This window comes from Nyctereutes procyonoides, unplaced genomic scaffold (genome assembly GCF_905146905.1).
Source record: "Nyctereutes procyonoides isolate TBG_1078 unplaced genomic scaffold, NYPRO_anot_genome, whole genome shotgun sequence".
In the NCBI taxonomy this organism is placed as follows: Eukaryota; Metazoa; Chordata; class Mammalia; order Carnivora; family Canidae; genus Nyctereutes; species Nyctereutes procyonoides.
The window spans coordinates 9,209,856-9,225,472 of NW_026575142.1; the positions used below are offsets into that span (position 1 = coordinate 9,209,856).

A 15,617-nucleotide genomic window follows, 5' to 3' on the forward strand; every position below is an offset into this window, starting at 1 on the left:
TTTAGTGATGCACATAATGATGGTACATCTGACAATCTATGGCATATTGATTTAATGAAATACAGTAATTCTAGCTGAAATACAAGGGACATATTCTGCTGCTCACATTTCTATGGTCCCAACACCCCCTACATTTAACATAAGCTGTGCACAGCCTCTGAGGCCAGAGTAACAGTGTCAAAGTATAATACACTAAAGACAGACCCAAGTCATGTCAAATCTTTTATTATTACAGTAATCTGGGGCACTGAAGTTACCTTAGTCCTATTATATACTATTTGATTTGGGTGTTCAGGGTATTACATTAAATAGGATGTGAAATTGTAGCTGTGAAAGAAAGTTGTTTATAAAGGGATAGAGACCCCACACAATGCTTTGTCTTAGAGGTTTGAATCTAACATCTACTCTGCCTCTCAGGTGTAAAAGTTACCTTTAGAGTTTCATGGAGGTATAATAACAGAATTATGTATGTCTTTGTGTACACACAGATCAAGGAAGAAATATCACTTTAAAAGAGGAATTCATTATACTGGTCAGTCTTGTAAATTATTACATGCCCAAGGCAGGTAACAATTTATGCTGAGAAGGTAGTGAAGAATGCTAATTTCATGTATTTCATATGCTATGTGTCTTCTAAAAGGATAATGGAATTTGCCAAGTTGATATAATCTTCATTGAAAAGCAGTATTTTAATAATTTTACATATCAAAATAGGACTTACAACAAATAAAAACTATTAGCTTGGACTAATTTAAGAAGTTTTTTTTTTTAAAGATTTTATTTATTCATGAGAGACACAGAGAGAGAGAGAGAGAGAGAGAGGCAGAGACACAGGCAGAGGGAGAAACAGGCTCCATGCAGGGAGCCTGACGTGAGACTCGATCCTGGGGCCCCCAGGATCACACCCTGGGCTAAACTGCTGAGCCACCGGGGCTGCCCTAAGAAGTTATTTAAACACAGTCTCTCCTTCTCTCTCTGTGGAGAGACTTAACTGGTTATAAGAAAAATATCTGGGAGTTTAGCTGGTAATACTTGAATATGGATCAAAGATGTCTTCAGGCCACCTAAAAGCACATTATAATGTGAAGTTATGCTAATATAAAGACATACTCAGAACACTCATCTCACGCATGGTATTTAAGTGTCTTGTTCAGTTCTGAGTGCTACGTTGAAAGAGGGACAGTGAAAAGAGAGCAGGTCAACCAGGAGGGCGCCATCAGTTAACTGCTTCCCAGCCTCCCCATCTCCTCATCTCCTGGTTCCCTCCCCTAGGATACGAACATGCTGACACAGCTACCAAACTCCAAGGCTGACTTGCCCTCCTATATTATTTGCTGCTTAATCAGATTTTTCTTGAGACTATTAAAACACTTTACCTTTGATCTCAACACTCAGCACCATCTAAATCCTTTGGCTGCTTCCCCCAGGTCTCCATCAAAGGATCCTCTTTTTCTTTAATGTCCTTTAAGTATTAATGTTCTATACAGCAGCACCACTGACCCTCTTTTATTCTGATTTACCAATATCTGTAACTGTACCGATGTATCCACATCTTTCTAGCCCGGACCTCTCTCCTGAGCTATACATCTATATATCTAATTGTCTGATGGATGGCCCACTGATACTTCAGTCTCAAAAAAAAAAAAAATCACTGTTTATGCCTGAAAAATCAGCTCTTCTTGTATTTCTAATCTCAGGGAAAAGAACTATTACTACTCTGTCACACAAGGAATCTTTACTCTGTCTCCTTGTCCTTCTAACCTGAAGCTGATCTCCAAGCCATGCTGAGTCTACGCCACCCCAGCTCCCCCAGGCTTTGAAACTCATCCCTTCTTCCTACCAACTCTGGTACTTCCCAAGTTCAGGCCTGTATTATCTCAAATATTTTAAGACACTCTCCAACTAGTTTCACCTAATTCCATCCATCCTTTCCATACCGTACCAGAGTAATCTTTCTATACGTGGAAATGTATTTTCTGTTTCTATACACAGAACTTATATTTTCAATTTCTAGCATTATTACTCCCTTGTTAAAATTCTTCAAGGCCTCCCCAGGACTGATGAGATAAACTCCTCTGTGTGGTCCTTTTTTTTAAAGATAGATAGATAAACAGATTTATTTATTTATTTATTTATTTATTTATTTATTTATTTATTTATTTATGAGAGAGAGAGAGAACACGAGTAGGGTGAGGGGCAGAAGGAGAGGCAGGCTCCTTGCTGAGCAGGGAGCCTCATGTGCTGCTTGATCCTGGGACTCTGAGATCATGATCTGAGCTGAAAACAGATGCTTAATCAATTGAGCTATCCAGGCACCCCTCCTCTGTGTGGTCCTTGATGAGCTGGTTCCCATCTACTTACTTAGCTATTTCTAGATTAATTCTTCCTTGCTCACTCCATACTCAGGCCCCTGTGAATTAACTGCCATTCTTCAGATACCTCTCCAGTGGTCTAACCATGGATAGCAATTCCGTAGAGAGGAGTGAACTATCAATAAACTTAAATGTCTAAGCAGAAGCTATGGTGAATTCCAAAAGAGAGTCCAGCTTTAGAGGCAATGAGTATAGATGGCCAGTGAGGGTACACCTGGCCTAATGGGAGGGTATGGACAGATGTAAGAACATGGACATAGTCGAAATACTGTGATGACACACAATAGGAAGCACTGAATTCTCCAGTGAATAGGCTATAATGAACTGTCTTTATAGTACCAAATTATTTTTCCATGTTTGGGGATAAAATTGAGCTTTCTGGTTAAAAATAAATTTATAACAATCAAAAAAGCTCCACCACAAAACAAAATGAAAAACAACTCACAACAATCCCCGCCCCCCAAAATCTATTGAAACTCTAAGTTCAGAGACAAACAAATTATGCTTTGACAGGAGAAGGAAATAACCCACAAAATGTAAAGTTGATATAACTTTGTTTTATTTTACTTTCACCATGTTAGCATCAGGTCCTTCCTTGTGAACTCTTGCTGTCTACTCAGGCCCAGTACAAAGCTCAGTGCCTCCTCATCTGTGGTTCTGCTTGGAGGTCAGAGATCTCCCATTCTTCTGAACAACCGGAGCCCTGGAAATCTGCACCGCCCATCTGTGGCTCTGAATGGACTAGAGCATGGTCTATTTAACTGTTTCCTTGGTAAATACTACTCATCTCACTAATCAGATCATAAGCTTCCTGGGGACATGACCAGAGTTACTTTTATCTTGGTGTTCCAAACCTTGCACTATACCTAATAGATAGTCAGTTAAATGAAATACAATGAACAAATGAATCATTTTAAAAATTTGTCTTTACCATCCTTTCTAATCTGATGCCGCAGACCAGATCTCTACTCTTCTTCATTCTCTGTCTTAACTAACAAACAAATAGAAGCAAGGAAGCAAGAAACTAATACATTTTCAAAACAATTCAACAAAAACTAAAAGGCAACCTATGGAATAGGAGAAGATAATTGCAAACAACATATCTGATAAAAATGGTTAGTGTCCAAAATATATAAAGAACTGACACACAACTCAAAGCCAACAGTTAACAATGGGCTGAAGACATGAACAGACATTTCTCCAAAGAAGACATCCAGATGGCCAACAGACACATGAAAAGATGCTTATTGTCACTTATCATCAGAGAGATACAAATCAAAACCACAACGAGATATCACCTCACACCTGTCAGGATGGCTAAAATAAAAAACACAAGAAACAACAGGTGTTGGTGAGGATGTGGAGAAAAAGGAACCATCCTGCACTGTCGGTGGGAATGCAAACTGGTGCAGCCACTGGAAAACAGTATGGAGCTTCTTCAAAAAATTAAACAGAATTACCATATGATTCAGCAATCATACCACTGGATATTCCACCCCCCCAAAAAAAAGAACAGTAATTCAAAGGTATACCTGCAACCCTGTGTTTACTGCAGCATTATTCACAATAGCCAAGATATGGAAGAAGCCCAAATGTCCAACAATAAATTGATGGATAAAGAAGATGTGATACACACACACACACACACACACACACATTTACACAATGGAATATTATTCAGCCATGAAAAGAAGGAAATCTTGCCATTTGCAATAACACGGATGGAGCTAGGGAGTATAATGCTGAGTGAAGTCAGTGAGTCAAATACCATATGACTTCACTCATACGTGGAATTTAAAAAACAAAACAAACGAGCAAAAGGAAAAAGAGAGAGAGAGGCAAACCAAGAAACAGACTTCTAACCCTAGAGAACAAACTGCTGGTTACCAGAGGGAAGGTGGGGGGGGGGGGGATGGGTGAGGTAGGGGATGGGGATGAAGGCGGGCACTTGTGATAAGCACTGAATGATCAAAATAAGAACTTTAAAAAAAAGTTTGTGCAAAGGCAGAATGAAAGAGGCAATTATGTTTTCTTATTTTTCTCCATACAAGCGTATACCACTACACCTCTATTATTTAATACATCTGAGGGAAATACTGCAACTTTTAGGGGGGGAAAGGGCATATTTTGCACACTTACAGGATGACATCTGCATGTTTACCTAACCATTGCTTTGATCTTCCTGATTCAGGGTACTTTCAGAATAATGATTCAGAAGATCAATTCCCACAGACTGAGCATTCACCAGATACGTGTCAGGAGGAGACCAAGGCACACTGTTAAGACGTGCTCATGGGGAAAGCCCTCTGCAGACTGGCACATCAGCTGCTGCTCTGAGTGCTCATGCTCCCGAGTCCCTGGTCTTGCACTGGAAGCAGTATATGCACCTCTAGTGACAGTGTTTTATGGTGAGCACAGCAAGTGTGTCCCAGGTACCGATACTTCATAACGTGAAACTCAACACTGAAGGTGAGCTGACAGTTCAGGGACATAAAACATGGTGAGACAGTCTGTCTCTGCTTAGGGACTGGGGGAAACTATTCAAGCAGGAGCCGAGCCACATGGAAAACCACTTACCCAGGATGTGCTTGCTCCTTCACTCTGATCCAAGGCACCAGGAAGTGAACAATATTTTATATAAACACTGAGTTCTCACACAAAGTCACATAACAACATTGAATTCTCAGAGGTCTTTTTAAAAGTGCAGTCATAGACTAAATGAAGAAAATATTTCAGAGGACGTGCTCAGTGTAAAAAAGCGTTAAGTACACTTTCAAAGGATTTTTAGCAGAAATGTCAACTTTGATATATATCGGTATTTGATGAATATTAGGAAGATCAATATAATCTATGTTGGAGAATATATAATGAATATATATTGACTAATATATTTTGTAATGTATAATATATCTTGAAGTATGAGTCTAGTTTCAGGGAGCATAACTTATATAGGAAGAAAATTCTCAAAGTATAAATCAGAAAAGAAAAGATCATTTTCCACAGATTAAGATGTGATATAAGTGGGAAAAAATATTAAGCGTAGAAGATCTAGCAGATTCTGTTGTGTACAACACTGAATTAAATGTATTCCAGAACATATTTTAGAAGTGTAAATCATGTATAAATGCATGATTTGTCTTTTAAAACCAGGGGCTGCCTTATAAATGACCATTGAGAGGCGTCAAAATAACAATTATATTTTTACAAGCAAGTTTGGTTGATTTTCACTCTTACCTTGATGTATTTTGTAAGAGAAGTTTAATTTAAATTTTATTTAACTTTTTTTTATATATAATTTTGAAATTTAATCCTGACATTGCAAAGTCTTGGGGGAAGTTTGGTTGAATACGCCATGCATGATGGACCACCTCCAGTCCAAACTTCTGCCTTATGGGGTCGGGAATGAATCATGAGAATGAAACACTCTTGTTTACCTGAGACAGCGACTGTCGAAGCCGTGCCATCTGCGTGCTGTGGCCTTTATTGTGATCCTGCTCAGAAACCATCTGCTTAAGCTTCTCCTTCTCTATAGCTATGCTATTAAATGCAGACTTCAAAAGAGAATGCACTAGGTAGGGGAGAAAGTGAGAAAGAAAAATCAAATGGATCGAGAAAGAATTAAAAAAAATAAAATAAAAAGAATATACAAAATTACAAATTTCTCAGCACTTTAAGGCATGCATAGACATTATCTGGAAAGATTATATTGAGTCTAGTTAAAAGTCAGCCTTACAATGGACTCTTCCAAAATATCTATACACAAAACAAATATGGTAATGGTAATTAACCAGAGTGAAAATTCTGGCATTTTATATCAGAAACAACTTAGAAGCAAGATATAAAATATTGATATCAATTCTTAAATATCAATATTTAGAAAAGTAATCTATAATTCCTAGAAGGAAAAGGCAACAAGTTTTACCCTGTCATTGTTGATAAGAATATTTGAACTTTTCTGTGTGTACAATGAATTCTCATGCAAATCGCTTCAAACTATCCAGAAATTATCTCCCAAAGCAGGTACTCAAAACGAGCATTTTATAAATCCTGCCAAAATAAAACAGGAAGCTGATTTAGAAGTCCTAGCTAGTTCTCTTTGACATAGGAAATGATTTGGTCTTGAGAAGAGCACTTGAATTACTTTCTCAGCCAGGAACATCTTGATGTAGGAAGTGCTTTCAAAGAGTAAAACTTCCAGGTTAAAGACGAATAATTTCTGGAAATCTAATGTACAGTTTGATGACTATAGTTAATAATACTGTATTATATATGTCAAAGTTAAGAGAGTAGGTCTTAAATGTTTTCACCACAAAAAAGAAACGGTGATTACATGACACAATGGAGGTGTTTGCTGATGCTGTGGTGATAATCAACAGGTACATCTTAAACTTATGAAATGTTATATATGAATTATATCTCAATAAAGCTGCAAAAAAAAAAACAAAGGCAACAATGAAAACAACATTCCTCCCCTCATTTCTGTATACCTAATAACATACATTGGTAAAGTCTGAGGTAGTCTTTAAGTTTGAAATACAAGACGGTTGACTTTCCAGCTCCTATCTCTATGATAACAGCTTCCATAATATGCAGTCTTCTAAAAAGGGATTTCCATATTTGAGAATTTATTTTTAAAAGAAGTGGAAAATTTCAGCAACAAATACTGGCCTGAATTAAGAGGGAAAAATGGTAGGATCATAAGGGACTCACAATCTATTGATTTATGTGCCACATTCTAGTCATCATCAATTTAAAGGTAATAACTTGATGGCTGGACTACATTAACCCCACTGGCAGTTCTAAAAGCAGACGCTCATACATTTCACCATCCATAACTCTTTCTAAAGAGTTCACTCAGTAGTCATAGAAAAACCCTTTTTTCTAGCATAGCTGGAAAGAAAATATGTTGTTTCAACAGAGGCTTTAAAATCTTGTTGAAACATGGATTTCCTGAAAACCTCAGGATTACAACCAAATACACAAAGCTTTCCTGGGGCTACCTTTGAATTTACTCATCTCCCTTTAGAGGCTGTGCTCTACATACCTAATTCACACATTTGTTGTCTCATCCTGCCTTGTCCCCCTGCTGTTAGAGGTAAGAGTTACTGGCCATAATCCTATCCTGATATATAGAGAAAATAACACTGTTCTAGTCTGATGACATGATTAGCATCTGGCTAAGAGATGAAATAAAAATGTACTGGGAGTAAAATAGCAGGTGAAAGAGTTGATCTTACAGAATCACAATTGAGAAATCTACAGAGAAAAAAAGGGGGGGATGATTTAGCTCTGGGATCATAGAATTACAGAAGTATTTGAGAGTACATCTTTGATGATGGTTTGAGAGTATGAAATTTTGTTGATTTCAACATTCCTAGAGATGCTTTCAATGTGTATTCCTTCTTTTCCTGAGCCACCAGGCTCTCGAGCATTACGGGGTACTTGAGATGTCCCATTTAGCACACATTTTCAAGAATACTTTATCGCCTATTACCAACAGCCTCAGAGTACATAAATGTGATTAATTCACAATAAGATGTTAGTGACTGAAAACCATACAGTGTATATCTTTCTTCATGAGATAATGCATTTCAAAAGACAAGGCCTGGGAAGGTACTATCTTAAGTCAAAAAATGAACTTCAGCAACTGAAATTTAAATACTATAGCAGAAGTGGCAGGTAGTAATTTGGAACCCAGGCTCTTGGTAAACATAGACAGGGCTGCTCAGTCCACCTACAAGCTACTACCCTTGCCTCTTACTTATCATACCTCGCTCTCTTGTGGCTGATAACTAAACTTATGCAACATGCCTTATTGAAAATTTAATAGGAAAAACGTGACTCGTAGGTGGGCTGAATTTCCCCTCCCCTCAATTCTGAACTGGCCTGTGAAGCTCTGCCCAGCAGAATGCAGTGGAAACAATACTGTACCAGTCCCAGAGTTGGCCTTGAAAGAACTGGCAGCTTCCATCTCAGTCTATTCCATTCCCTTGGAGCCCAAAGCTGTCACGGAGAGGGAAAGGGACACAGTTGTGTGTGACCCTGCAGCCATCCCACCAACATGTCAGGAACATAGGTGAAACCACCTTGGATCTTTTGGGCCAGCCCAGCCTCCACCGAGCATCACCGAGCCCAGGCCATGCCACACGGCACAGAACTGCCTACCTGAGCCCTGCCTGAACTATAATCAATGAGTATTAATAAAGGAAAAGAACAAGGGCAACAGAATTCCTTGCTAAGGACAACTCACAAGAATGTGTTAAATGATAACTAAAAGATACTGAAAAGAGATGTTGAGTTGTAGTATGTGCTGGCCTGCCTAGGAGGACTCTGTCTTTCCTCCTTTTTCTCCCCCTCAAGATACTTTCTTTATTCTTTCAAAACCGTAAATCTATGATGTGCGTGCTCCCAGGAAGCAGGCATCATATCCCACTGAATTTAGTATCTTGAACTCCAAACAGTATCTGCACTACCGTGCCTTTCTACCGTGACCGCCCGGACAAGGCTGGAAGTGTGAACGGCAACCTCTCACCAAAGAAGAGAGCTTCTCTAAAGGGCACGTTATATTCGTTGTTACCTTTCTGTGCAATGAGACAAAATTCTTCTTGAAGCTTGGTATAATCCGTTGAACTTTCAAGAGGGTCGGTGAGGTGGCTAGGGGGAGTCTGAAATTCGATATCCGCACAAAGGTTGGGGTTGGAGGAGTGCAAGCGAACTGGTGACATGGTCGCACTGAAAGGGACCTGAAAGGGATGACAAATCAGGAAAGAGCAACAGGACATCAACCCACACTCTCTTACATAGGAAGGATCTCATCCCTTCTTCTAAATACTAGGTTCTTTCAGAGACACTCGCTACTCATGTAATTGGCAGGTGGTTGGGGTGGGAAGGAGTCTCACTTCTGATGGGAGATTTAGCACAGCCGTGGACTCACTGGCTTTTCCCTGTTACAGGGAGAGATGACCACAGAACAACAGGAAAGCAAAGGCATAATCCCAGAGAAGCTTCAGTTCTGCACCCACAGCTGTATCTACACAATTACTGGCAGGAAATGGTAGTTGAAACTCTCTCACAAAGTCTGGGTACTTGTGGCAGAGGCCTTTTCGTGCTCACTTGTATCTGAGCCTGGAGCAGGGGCTTACTGTACGGGTAGAAAATTCAAGAGGCACGTATACAGAAAGGTTTACTTGTGCCGCTGCCATTACATAAAACATAAATAAGTTTAATAGTAAATATAATCATGGTTTAAAGCGACTCAATTAAATTTGAAACTGACTTATTAAAAGAGATTTGTAAATGAAATACATATTATATAAATTACGTCATTTACCTTTGCATGTCACATACGACACTGTTACACAAACAAACACGGTTTATGAAATGGTCAATACTGAAAAGCATTAAGTAAAAAAAGTCATATTACTATAGATTTTCCCAAATGGCTAGAGGTGTTTTCTTGCCCACCCTGGATCTGCCCTAGGCTTGTGATGGGTCGGGGCAAAGCACCTTTCCTTCTCCTTCTACAAGGTGACGCCTGACCATTATAAATGGCATCAGCCAAACACTCTTGGAAAATGAGAATACCGATTTCCATTGTACATCAGATTACCAGTAACCTCTCCTAATTCTCACTGCACAGATATTCGTTCAGTTATCCTCAAGAATCACTCTCAAATTCCTCTACAAGCTGAATTTTATATAAATTAAGGGGTAATTCACACCTTCGAGCTAACAGGAAATACGCCTGCCTGATGTAGACGTGTTCAGAACCTTCCTTTTTTCTCCTGTTTTGATACAGCTTTAAACTTCCTGACAGAAGAGAGAGCAAGTGGGGGGAGGTAAGGGGGGAGGGAGGGAAGGAGAGGGAGAGAGAGAATGGGAAAAGGAGCATGTACCTGTGTATTGAGGACACATGGGAGAGATGGAGAGAATCAGAAAAATGTAGACTGAACAGTAGTTTGTGGACCTGGGTGAGGGCAGCTGGGATGGGGGGGGCGGGTCCTTTGGACATAGCTCTGCCATGGCAGTGGCAAGGAGTCATTATCTCAAAAGTTATCCAAGGCTTACTGGGGAAGGAAGTGAGCATGAAGCTTTCTCCCTGAATTCAGCTAAGCTAAGCTAATACATGATATTCCAAAGCATCTGGTATCTGGAGTTACCAAGTAACTCTATCTGGGCCTTGGTAGGGACCTTGGCTACACTGAACGGGGACATGTCCACAACTCGGTTATCTCAACAGGGTCAGAATTTTGGGCCATTCCAGAGAAGAGACACAAACGTGGCAGGGAAACCACTGGAGAAAACAAAGTCCTCGGGTTCACCCATGAGCTAGGGTCCTGTCCAGGTAACTCTGTGATAATCATGACTGAAGTCTTTTGGGGATGCCTCTAAAGGATGTAGAAGAATATTTCAAGATAGATACAGGGACTTTCTGACCTTAAGCATGGTGATGCAAAATCTAGATGGAGCAGTGAGCCCTTAGCCTTTTGGGAGGGACACAGAGTCCACGGGGAGGTTGGCGGAGATCAGGAAAGTCACGGGGGGAGAAACTGTGACTTGAGGAAATGCATAGATCAGGGAGGGTGCAGATTTAAGGATATGGTTTCCAGATACACAGAACTAGAAGAGCATTGAAGAAAAAAAAATGGTGGTCTGGGGATGGGGAACATAACCCACTGAGGATCATGGAAAAGGATTTTGTCTGCACTCAGGTGCCCTCAGCACTCCAAGGACTGGTATGAAGTAGGAGAGGAGGCAGGGAGGCCGGGGGAGGCCACGATGCAGCAGAGGCCCAGACATTCCAGTGAGGACCCACACTTGTCCCTTAGAGAATGGCCTATTGAAAGTTGGATGCTCAGAAGAAAAAACACATGGTGCACATTTATTTTTTTTTAACATAATGAAGTTTAAACTGGCAATTAAAACAGTAAAATTGATCTTGTATATAACCCGCAGGGAAAGAGACTTGGAATGCTCCACTCGGACTGCAATCAGACAGTTCCCTGGGCAACTGAACTTAGTTTTTATATACTTCTGACTGAAAATGTTAATGTTGCTACTGTTTCTGTTAAAAGAAGTATCTGGGATGGGTCATTTTAATTGAAGAATTCACGAAATGCAACCGAGAATACAAATTGAGATGTATTAATCTAACTCTAACAGAATGTCTCTTCAGCCTGGGGATTTATTTACTCAGTTTTTTGGTCATTGATTTGGGTTTATGGGATTCAAAAATTGAAGAGATAGCCAGGTCTGCTGTCAGCGATGGCTGGGCTGGGAGCTGTCTACAGCTCTCATTGTTTGCACTCGAGAATCCTCAATGTTGGATTTACAGCCTTTACATCCTTGCCCAGGAAAGAAGTCCGAGGCTTCCCTGAAATCCTGTGCCAGGGAGGAGACCTGATCCTGGAATATTCTGGTATTAATAACTGCAGTTTGGAATGGGGATCTTAAGAGGTGCTTTTAACACCTGTCTATAAAGAAGTTAAAAGAGAATGGGCTGACAGTGGAATTGGGGCGCTGAAATTTAGCAATGGTAAACATGAAGGAGAAAGGGAACAGACAAAAGCAGGCCTAAGAGAGATACTAAGCATATACAGCTTACGGAGCCCATGTGAAACGTCTCCTGCTCCACTTCCTCTGCATTATGTGTACAGGGATCCTCGTGTGGAGAACTGGCTGCACTGGGACCTTTGGTGTTCTCTGGGGGAGGGGCCAGGATGTCTCTTTTTCCAACCCTCCCCCCCCCAATTCTGTTGGGTCTGTCTGATGTTGCAAGTGAGCCATTTTGGACTCTAGTGCTAAGAATCAACAAGAATAAAGCTCTGAAATATCTCCTTTGGGCACGCTTCTCTTTGGGAGAAATCTCAGCTGCCCCACATATGTGAATGGGTTTCCTCCCATATCGCACTGGATGAAAAGAAGTAAGGAGTCATTTGGAATAATTCTAGGTAAAAGGTACTGAGTTGGATAGGATCGGCTCAAAATATAAGGGCTAACTTAGTGTCAGGAAGAGGGAAGGTGGGGAATTAAAAGGAACACTGTACCAAGAGATATGGGGGCGGGGGCTGAATCACCATTATGTGATGTGAATGAGGGGTGAAGGGGCCAAGGGAGCAAGCTGAAAGTCCTGCTAAATGGTGTTATGCTTTGATATGGAATTAAAGCTATAAATCCTAAAGGGCTTAGAGTAACTATTTCCTCTAGTTATTTCTGAATACATTACTAAATGTTCCCAACTTTTCTCATTCGATGCTTGAAATTATTGGAAGCTATTCTTAACTTCTGTGGTCCCTGCTACCCTGGGAGGTGGGCATTAATACTCTCCTCTTTTAAAAGCTTTTTCCTCCCTAGTTCCCATTAAAAAACATATATTTATATATAAATCCATTCTATTCAAATAGGCTCTAATCTCAGTTTTATCATATTCACTGTATGTTTCTTAATCAAAAAACAAACACAGTAGAAACACAATCACTTCCCTGCATGCCTTCTTAGTATTATATCATTTAAGGAAACACAGGTATTTTCACAGAATGACTGACCTTTCCTTTCCATACTGATAATCATCTGGATTTCTGAATTTTATAAATGAAAGATTAAGAACTATTTAGGTAATTTTACATGTATCTCTTAGCACAATCTGTTATCATGTCAGTGTCATATGTTATGCATATGTGCATAAGATATGCACTAATTATGATATCAATTTCATTAATTTGTTCAACTGTTCACCAAACTGTGAGTTTAAGAAGCAATTCCCTCATAAACTCCCAAGTCACCGGTTCATTTCATAATCAAAAGCAATTTGCTCTCTCTCTAAAATCCAGCTAAGTAGCCAGATATACAACAAGGGTCAGTTATTAATGAAAAGAAAACCAGCAATCCTCTCATGAGTATCCGTTCTCCTGCAATGCAACCAAAACCTTTTCGTATTTTTCAGCAATTCTAGTTTTCAAGTATATTTCACCATTGGCAAGAGCAGGACTACTGTTAATTCAGCAAATACTATCTAATAGCCAACAAAACTAACATCTATGATTGCTAAAAACTTGGTATTCCGTATTTTAAAAACTTGACAGATGTCATGATTAAGCAAATATTATGATTTGCTTTTATGCAGCAAAGGATTCTTGTATTTACATATTCTATTTCCTATTCTGCATGCATCGTTCACTATTCTGAACAGCTTCTATTCAATTTAAAATTTAGGGGGATCCCTGGGTGGCGCAGCGGTTTGGCGCCTGCCTTTGGCTCAGGGCGTGATCCTGGAGACCCGGGATCGAATCCCACGTCGGGCTCCCAGTGCATGGAGCCTGCTTCTCCCTCTGCCTGTGTCTCTGCCTCTCTCTCTCTCTCTCTGTGTGTGACTATCATAAATAAATAAATTTAAAAAAAAATTTAAAATTTAGGTTATTTGTCTTATCAGTTTCAATACTTACTCTACCCTCCTAATACCCATCCTATTTACTCTTAAAGAACAAACCTTAGATATATATGAAACACCATTTAACGTTGTGGTTTTCTCCTTTCCACACTACATTGTCTTGATTTTCAGCTCAATATTCTTTCCAGAAAACGATTTTCCCTCACTAGGTGTAATTTGGGTAGCCATTTAGAGATGACATCAAAATTCACCTTTTCTTACCCTCTCTTAGTTTTATTCTCACCTCCTTTTCAAATATTCACAATGCTACAAAAAAAAAAAGCACAATTTATGTCTGTAGTAACATGACTTTTCTTAGAAAAACAGAAATCAGTTAGCAGAGGTTCCAATATCAATGTGACAAAAAGAAGGAAAAAAAAAAAAGAACCATATCATTTTAGGAAATTCCACACCACAGGGAGCTGTACTCAGTTTCCCAACCTCGAAGTTACATTATTTCTTGCACTGCCCACAGCAGAGCTGGATGGGGTGGGAGCTTTCCATCGCGGACACAAACACCCATGTGCGTGACACCTGCCATGCAGAGACAGCCACAGAACATGCGAGAGCTAGGCCAGCACAGGAGGGCACTACAAGCGGATGCCACTGCACACAAGTGGCACCACTGGAACAGGGGAGGCGACACTCGGACACAGTTTCTCATTCTTATTAAATGTCCACTGGAGATTGAAATCCACTCACTGTTGTAGCCACTGCTGCCGCTAGCCTCTGCCGGCGCCGGGCGGTGCTGAACTGGCCCTTCGCAGCTGGCCCTTCCTGACAGTGAATGAGAGAAGAGGAGGGGGGAGACACGGGATGGGGAGGGAGAGGACAGGATACGGGGGGACGAAAGATAATCAGACAAGGGAGAGGGAGAGTTTTTAAGTGGAGTTGACTTTTCCCTAAATCGCAGCACCAAAAAGTGCCCAAAGGGGCATTCACGCTGTGCAAAGAGCCCACTGTTCTCATTCTAGAACCCAAACACTCAGGTCTAGTGGCTATGACCCCACCCCAAAAGGAGACGGGAACTTCTGACTCGGTCAAGAGCTTGTAGTTTTAAGGTAAAATAAACGTTGCACAGTGTTTTCTTCACGTCATATGAAACCAAAGGCATTCAACCGATGGGAGCAAAGATAAAAAGAAGTTCAGGAAGAAATGATTCGATAATGTGCAAGGGCTAAAACAAACACGTTGCAATGGGAGCCTCCCATCACACAGGCAGAAAGGTTTTCTTTCCTGCCAGGAGGAAAAGTACAGAGGGAAGGGTACCAGGAATCTTCACTGTTCTTTATTCCCCCACTAGGATGCTCTCTGGGATTCAACATTAGGAATGGGGTTGGGACTTTCTGGTTGGAGAATTTTCCAAGGAGGAAGCCTGGGCCACATAACATAGGGGAGAAAACCACTCGATGGCCTTAGTGTGTCGGGATGATGCCTTGTAAGAATCAACTACGGGAACCTGAAAGCAGAGGTTTCATATAGTGGTATGTGCCTGCGCATAAACCAGCAGAAGCAGCCTAGAATTTTCTTTCTGGTCTCTTTCTGGTGGACAGGATTATGGTTCCTTCTGACCACTCAAGTTTATATCTGTCCATCTGACAGACCTTACTCTTCATGGTTGTGAGCGATAAATTCAGTTCCCGTGAGTGTGCACATAGATGTACTTATGGGTCACCGAACAGTGCAGATTAAGCAAAAGCAGGACGTTTGCTTTAGTCTTTTTAGAACAATAGAAAAATATTTTAAATTCCTGTATCTCCAATTCCCTTCACAGTTTCTCCATTACATTTGCATTTCTCTTCCACGTTCATAAATCTTCT

At 40.4% G+C, this 15,617-nt stretch overlaps 1 protein-coding gene across 6 annotated transcripts in view; it reads right to left on the reverse strand.

The window, feature by feature from the left end:
• Positions 1–15,617, reverse strand: part of OSBPL6 (oxysterol binding protein like 6) — a 207,210-nt gene that overhangs the window by 27,195 nt on the left and 164,398 nt on the right. For 3 of the 6 annotated variants that reach the window (XM_055308233.1, XM_055308230.1, XM_055308232.1), the window contains 3 exons: positions 14,500–14,574; positions 8,950–9,115; positions 5,807–5,940 (listed from right to left, as the gene is read on the reverse strand). In XM_055308233.1, the coding sequence (XP_055164208.1) occupies positions 5,807–5,940; positions 8,950–9,115; positions 14,500–14,574 (375 nt within the window). The remainder of the gene's footprint in view (positions 1–5,806; positions 5,941–8,949; positions 9,116–14,499; positions 14,575–15,617) is intronic. The other 3 variants (XM_055308234.1, XM_055308235.1, XM_055308231.1) reach the window with 1 other exon arrangement.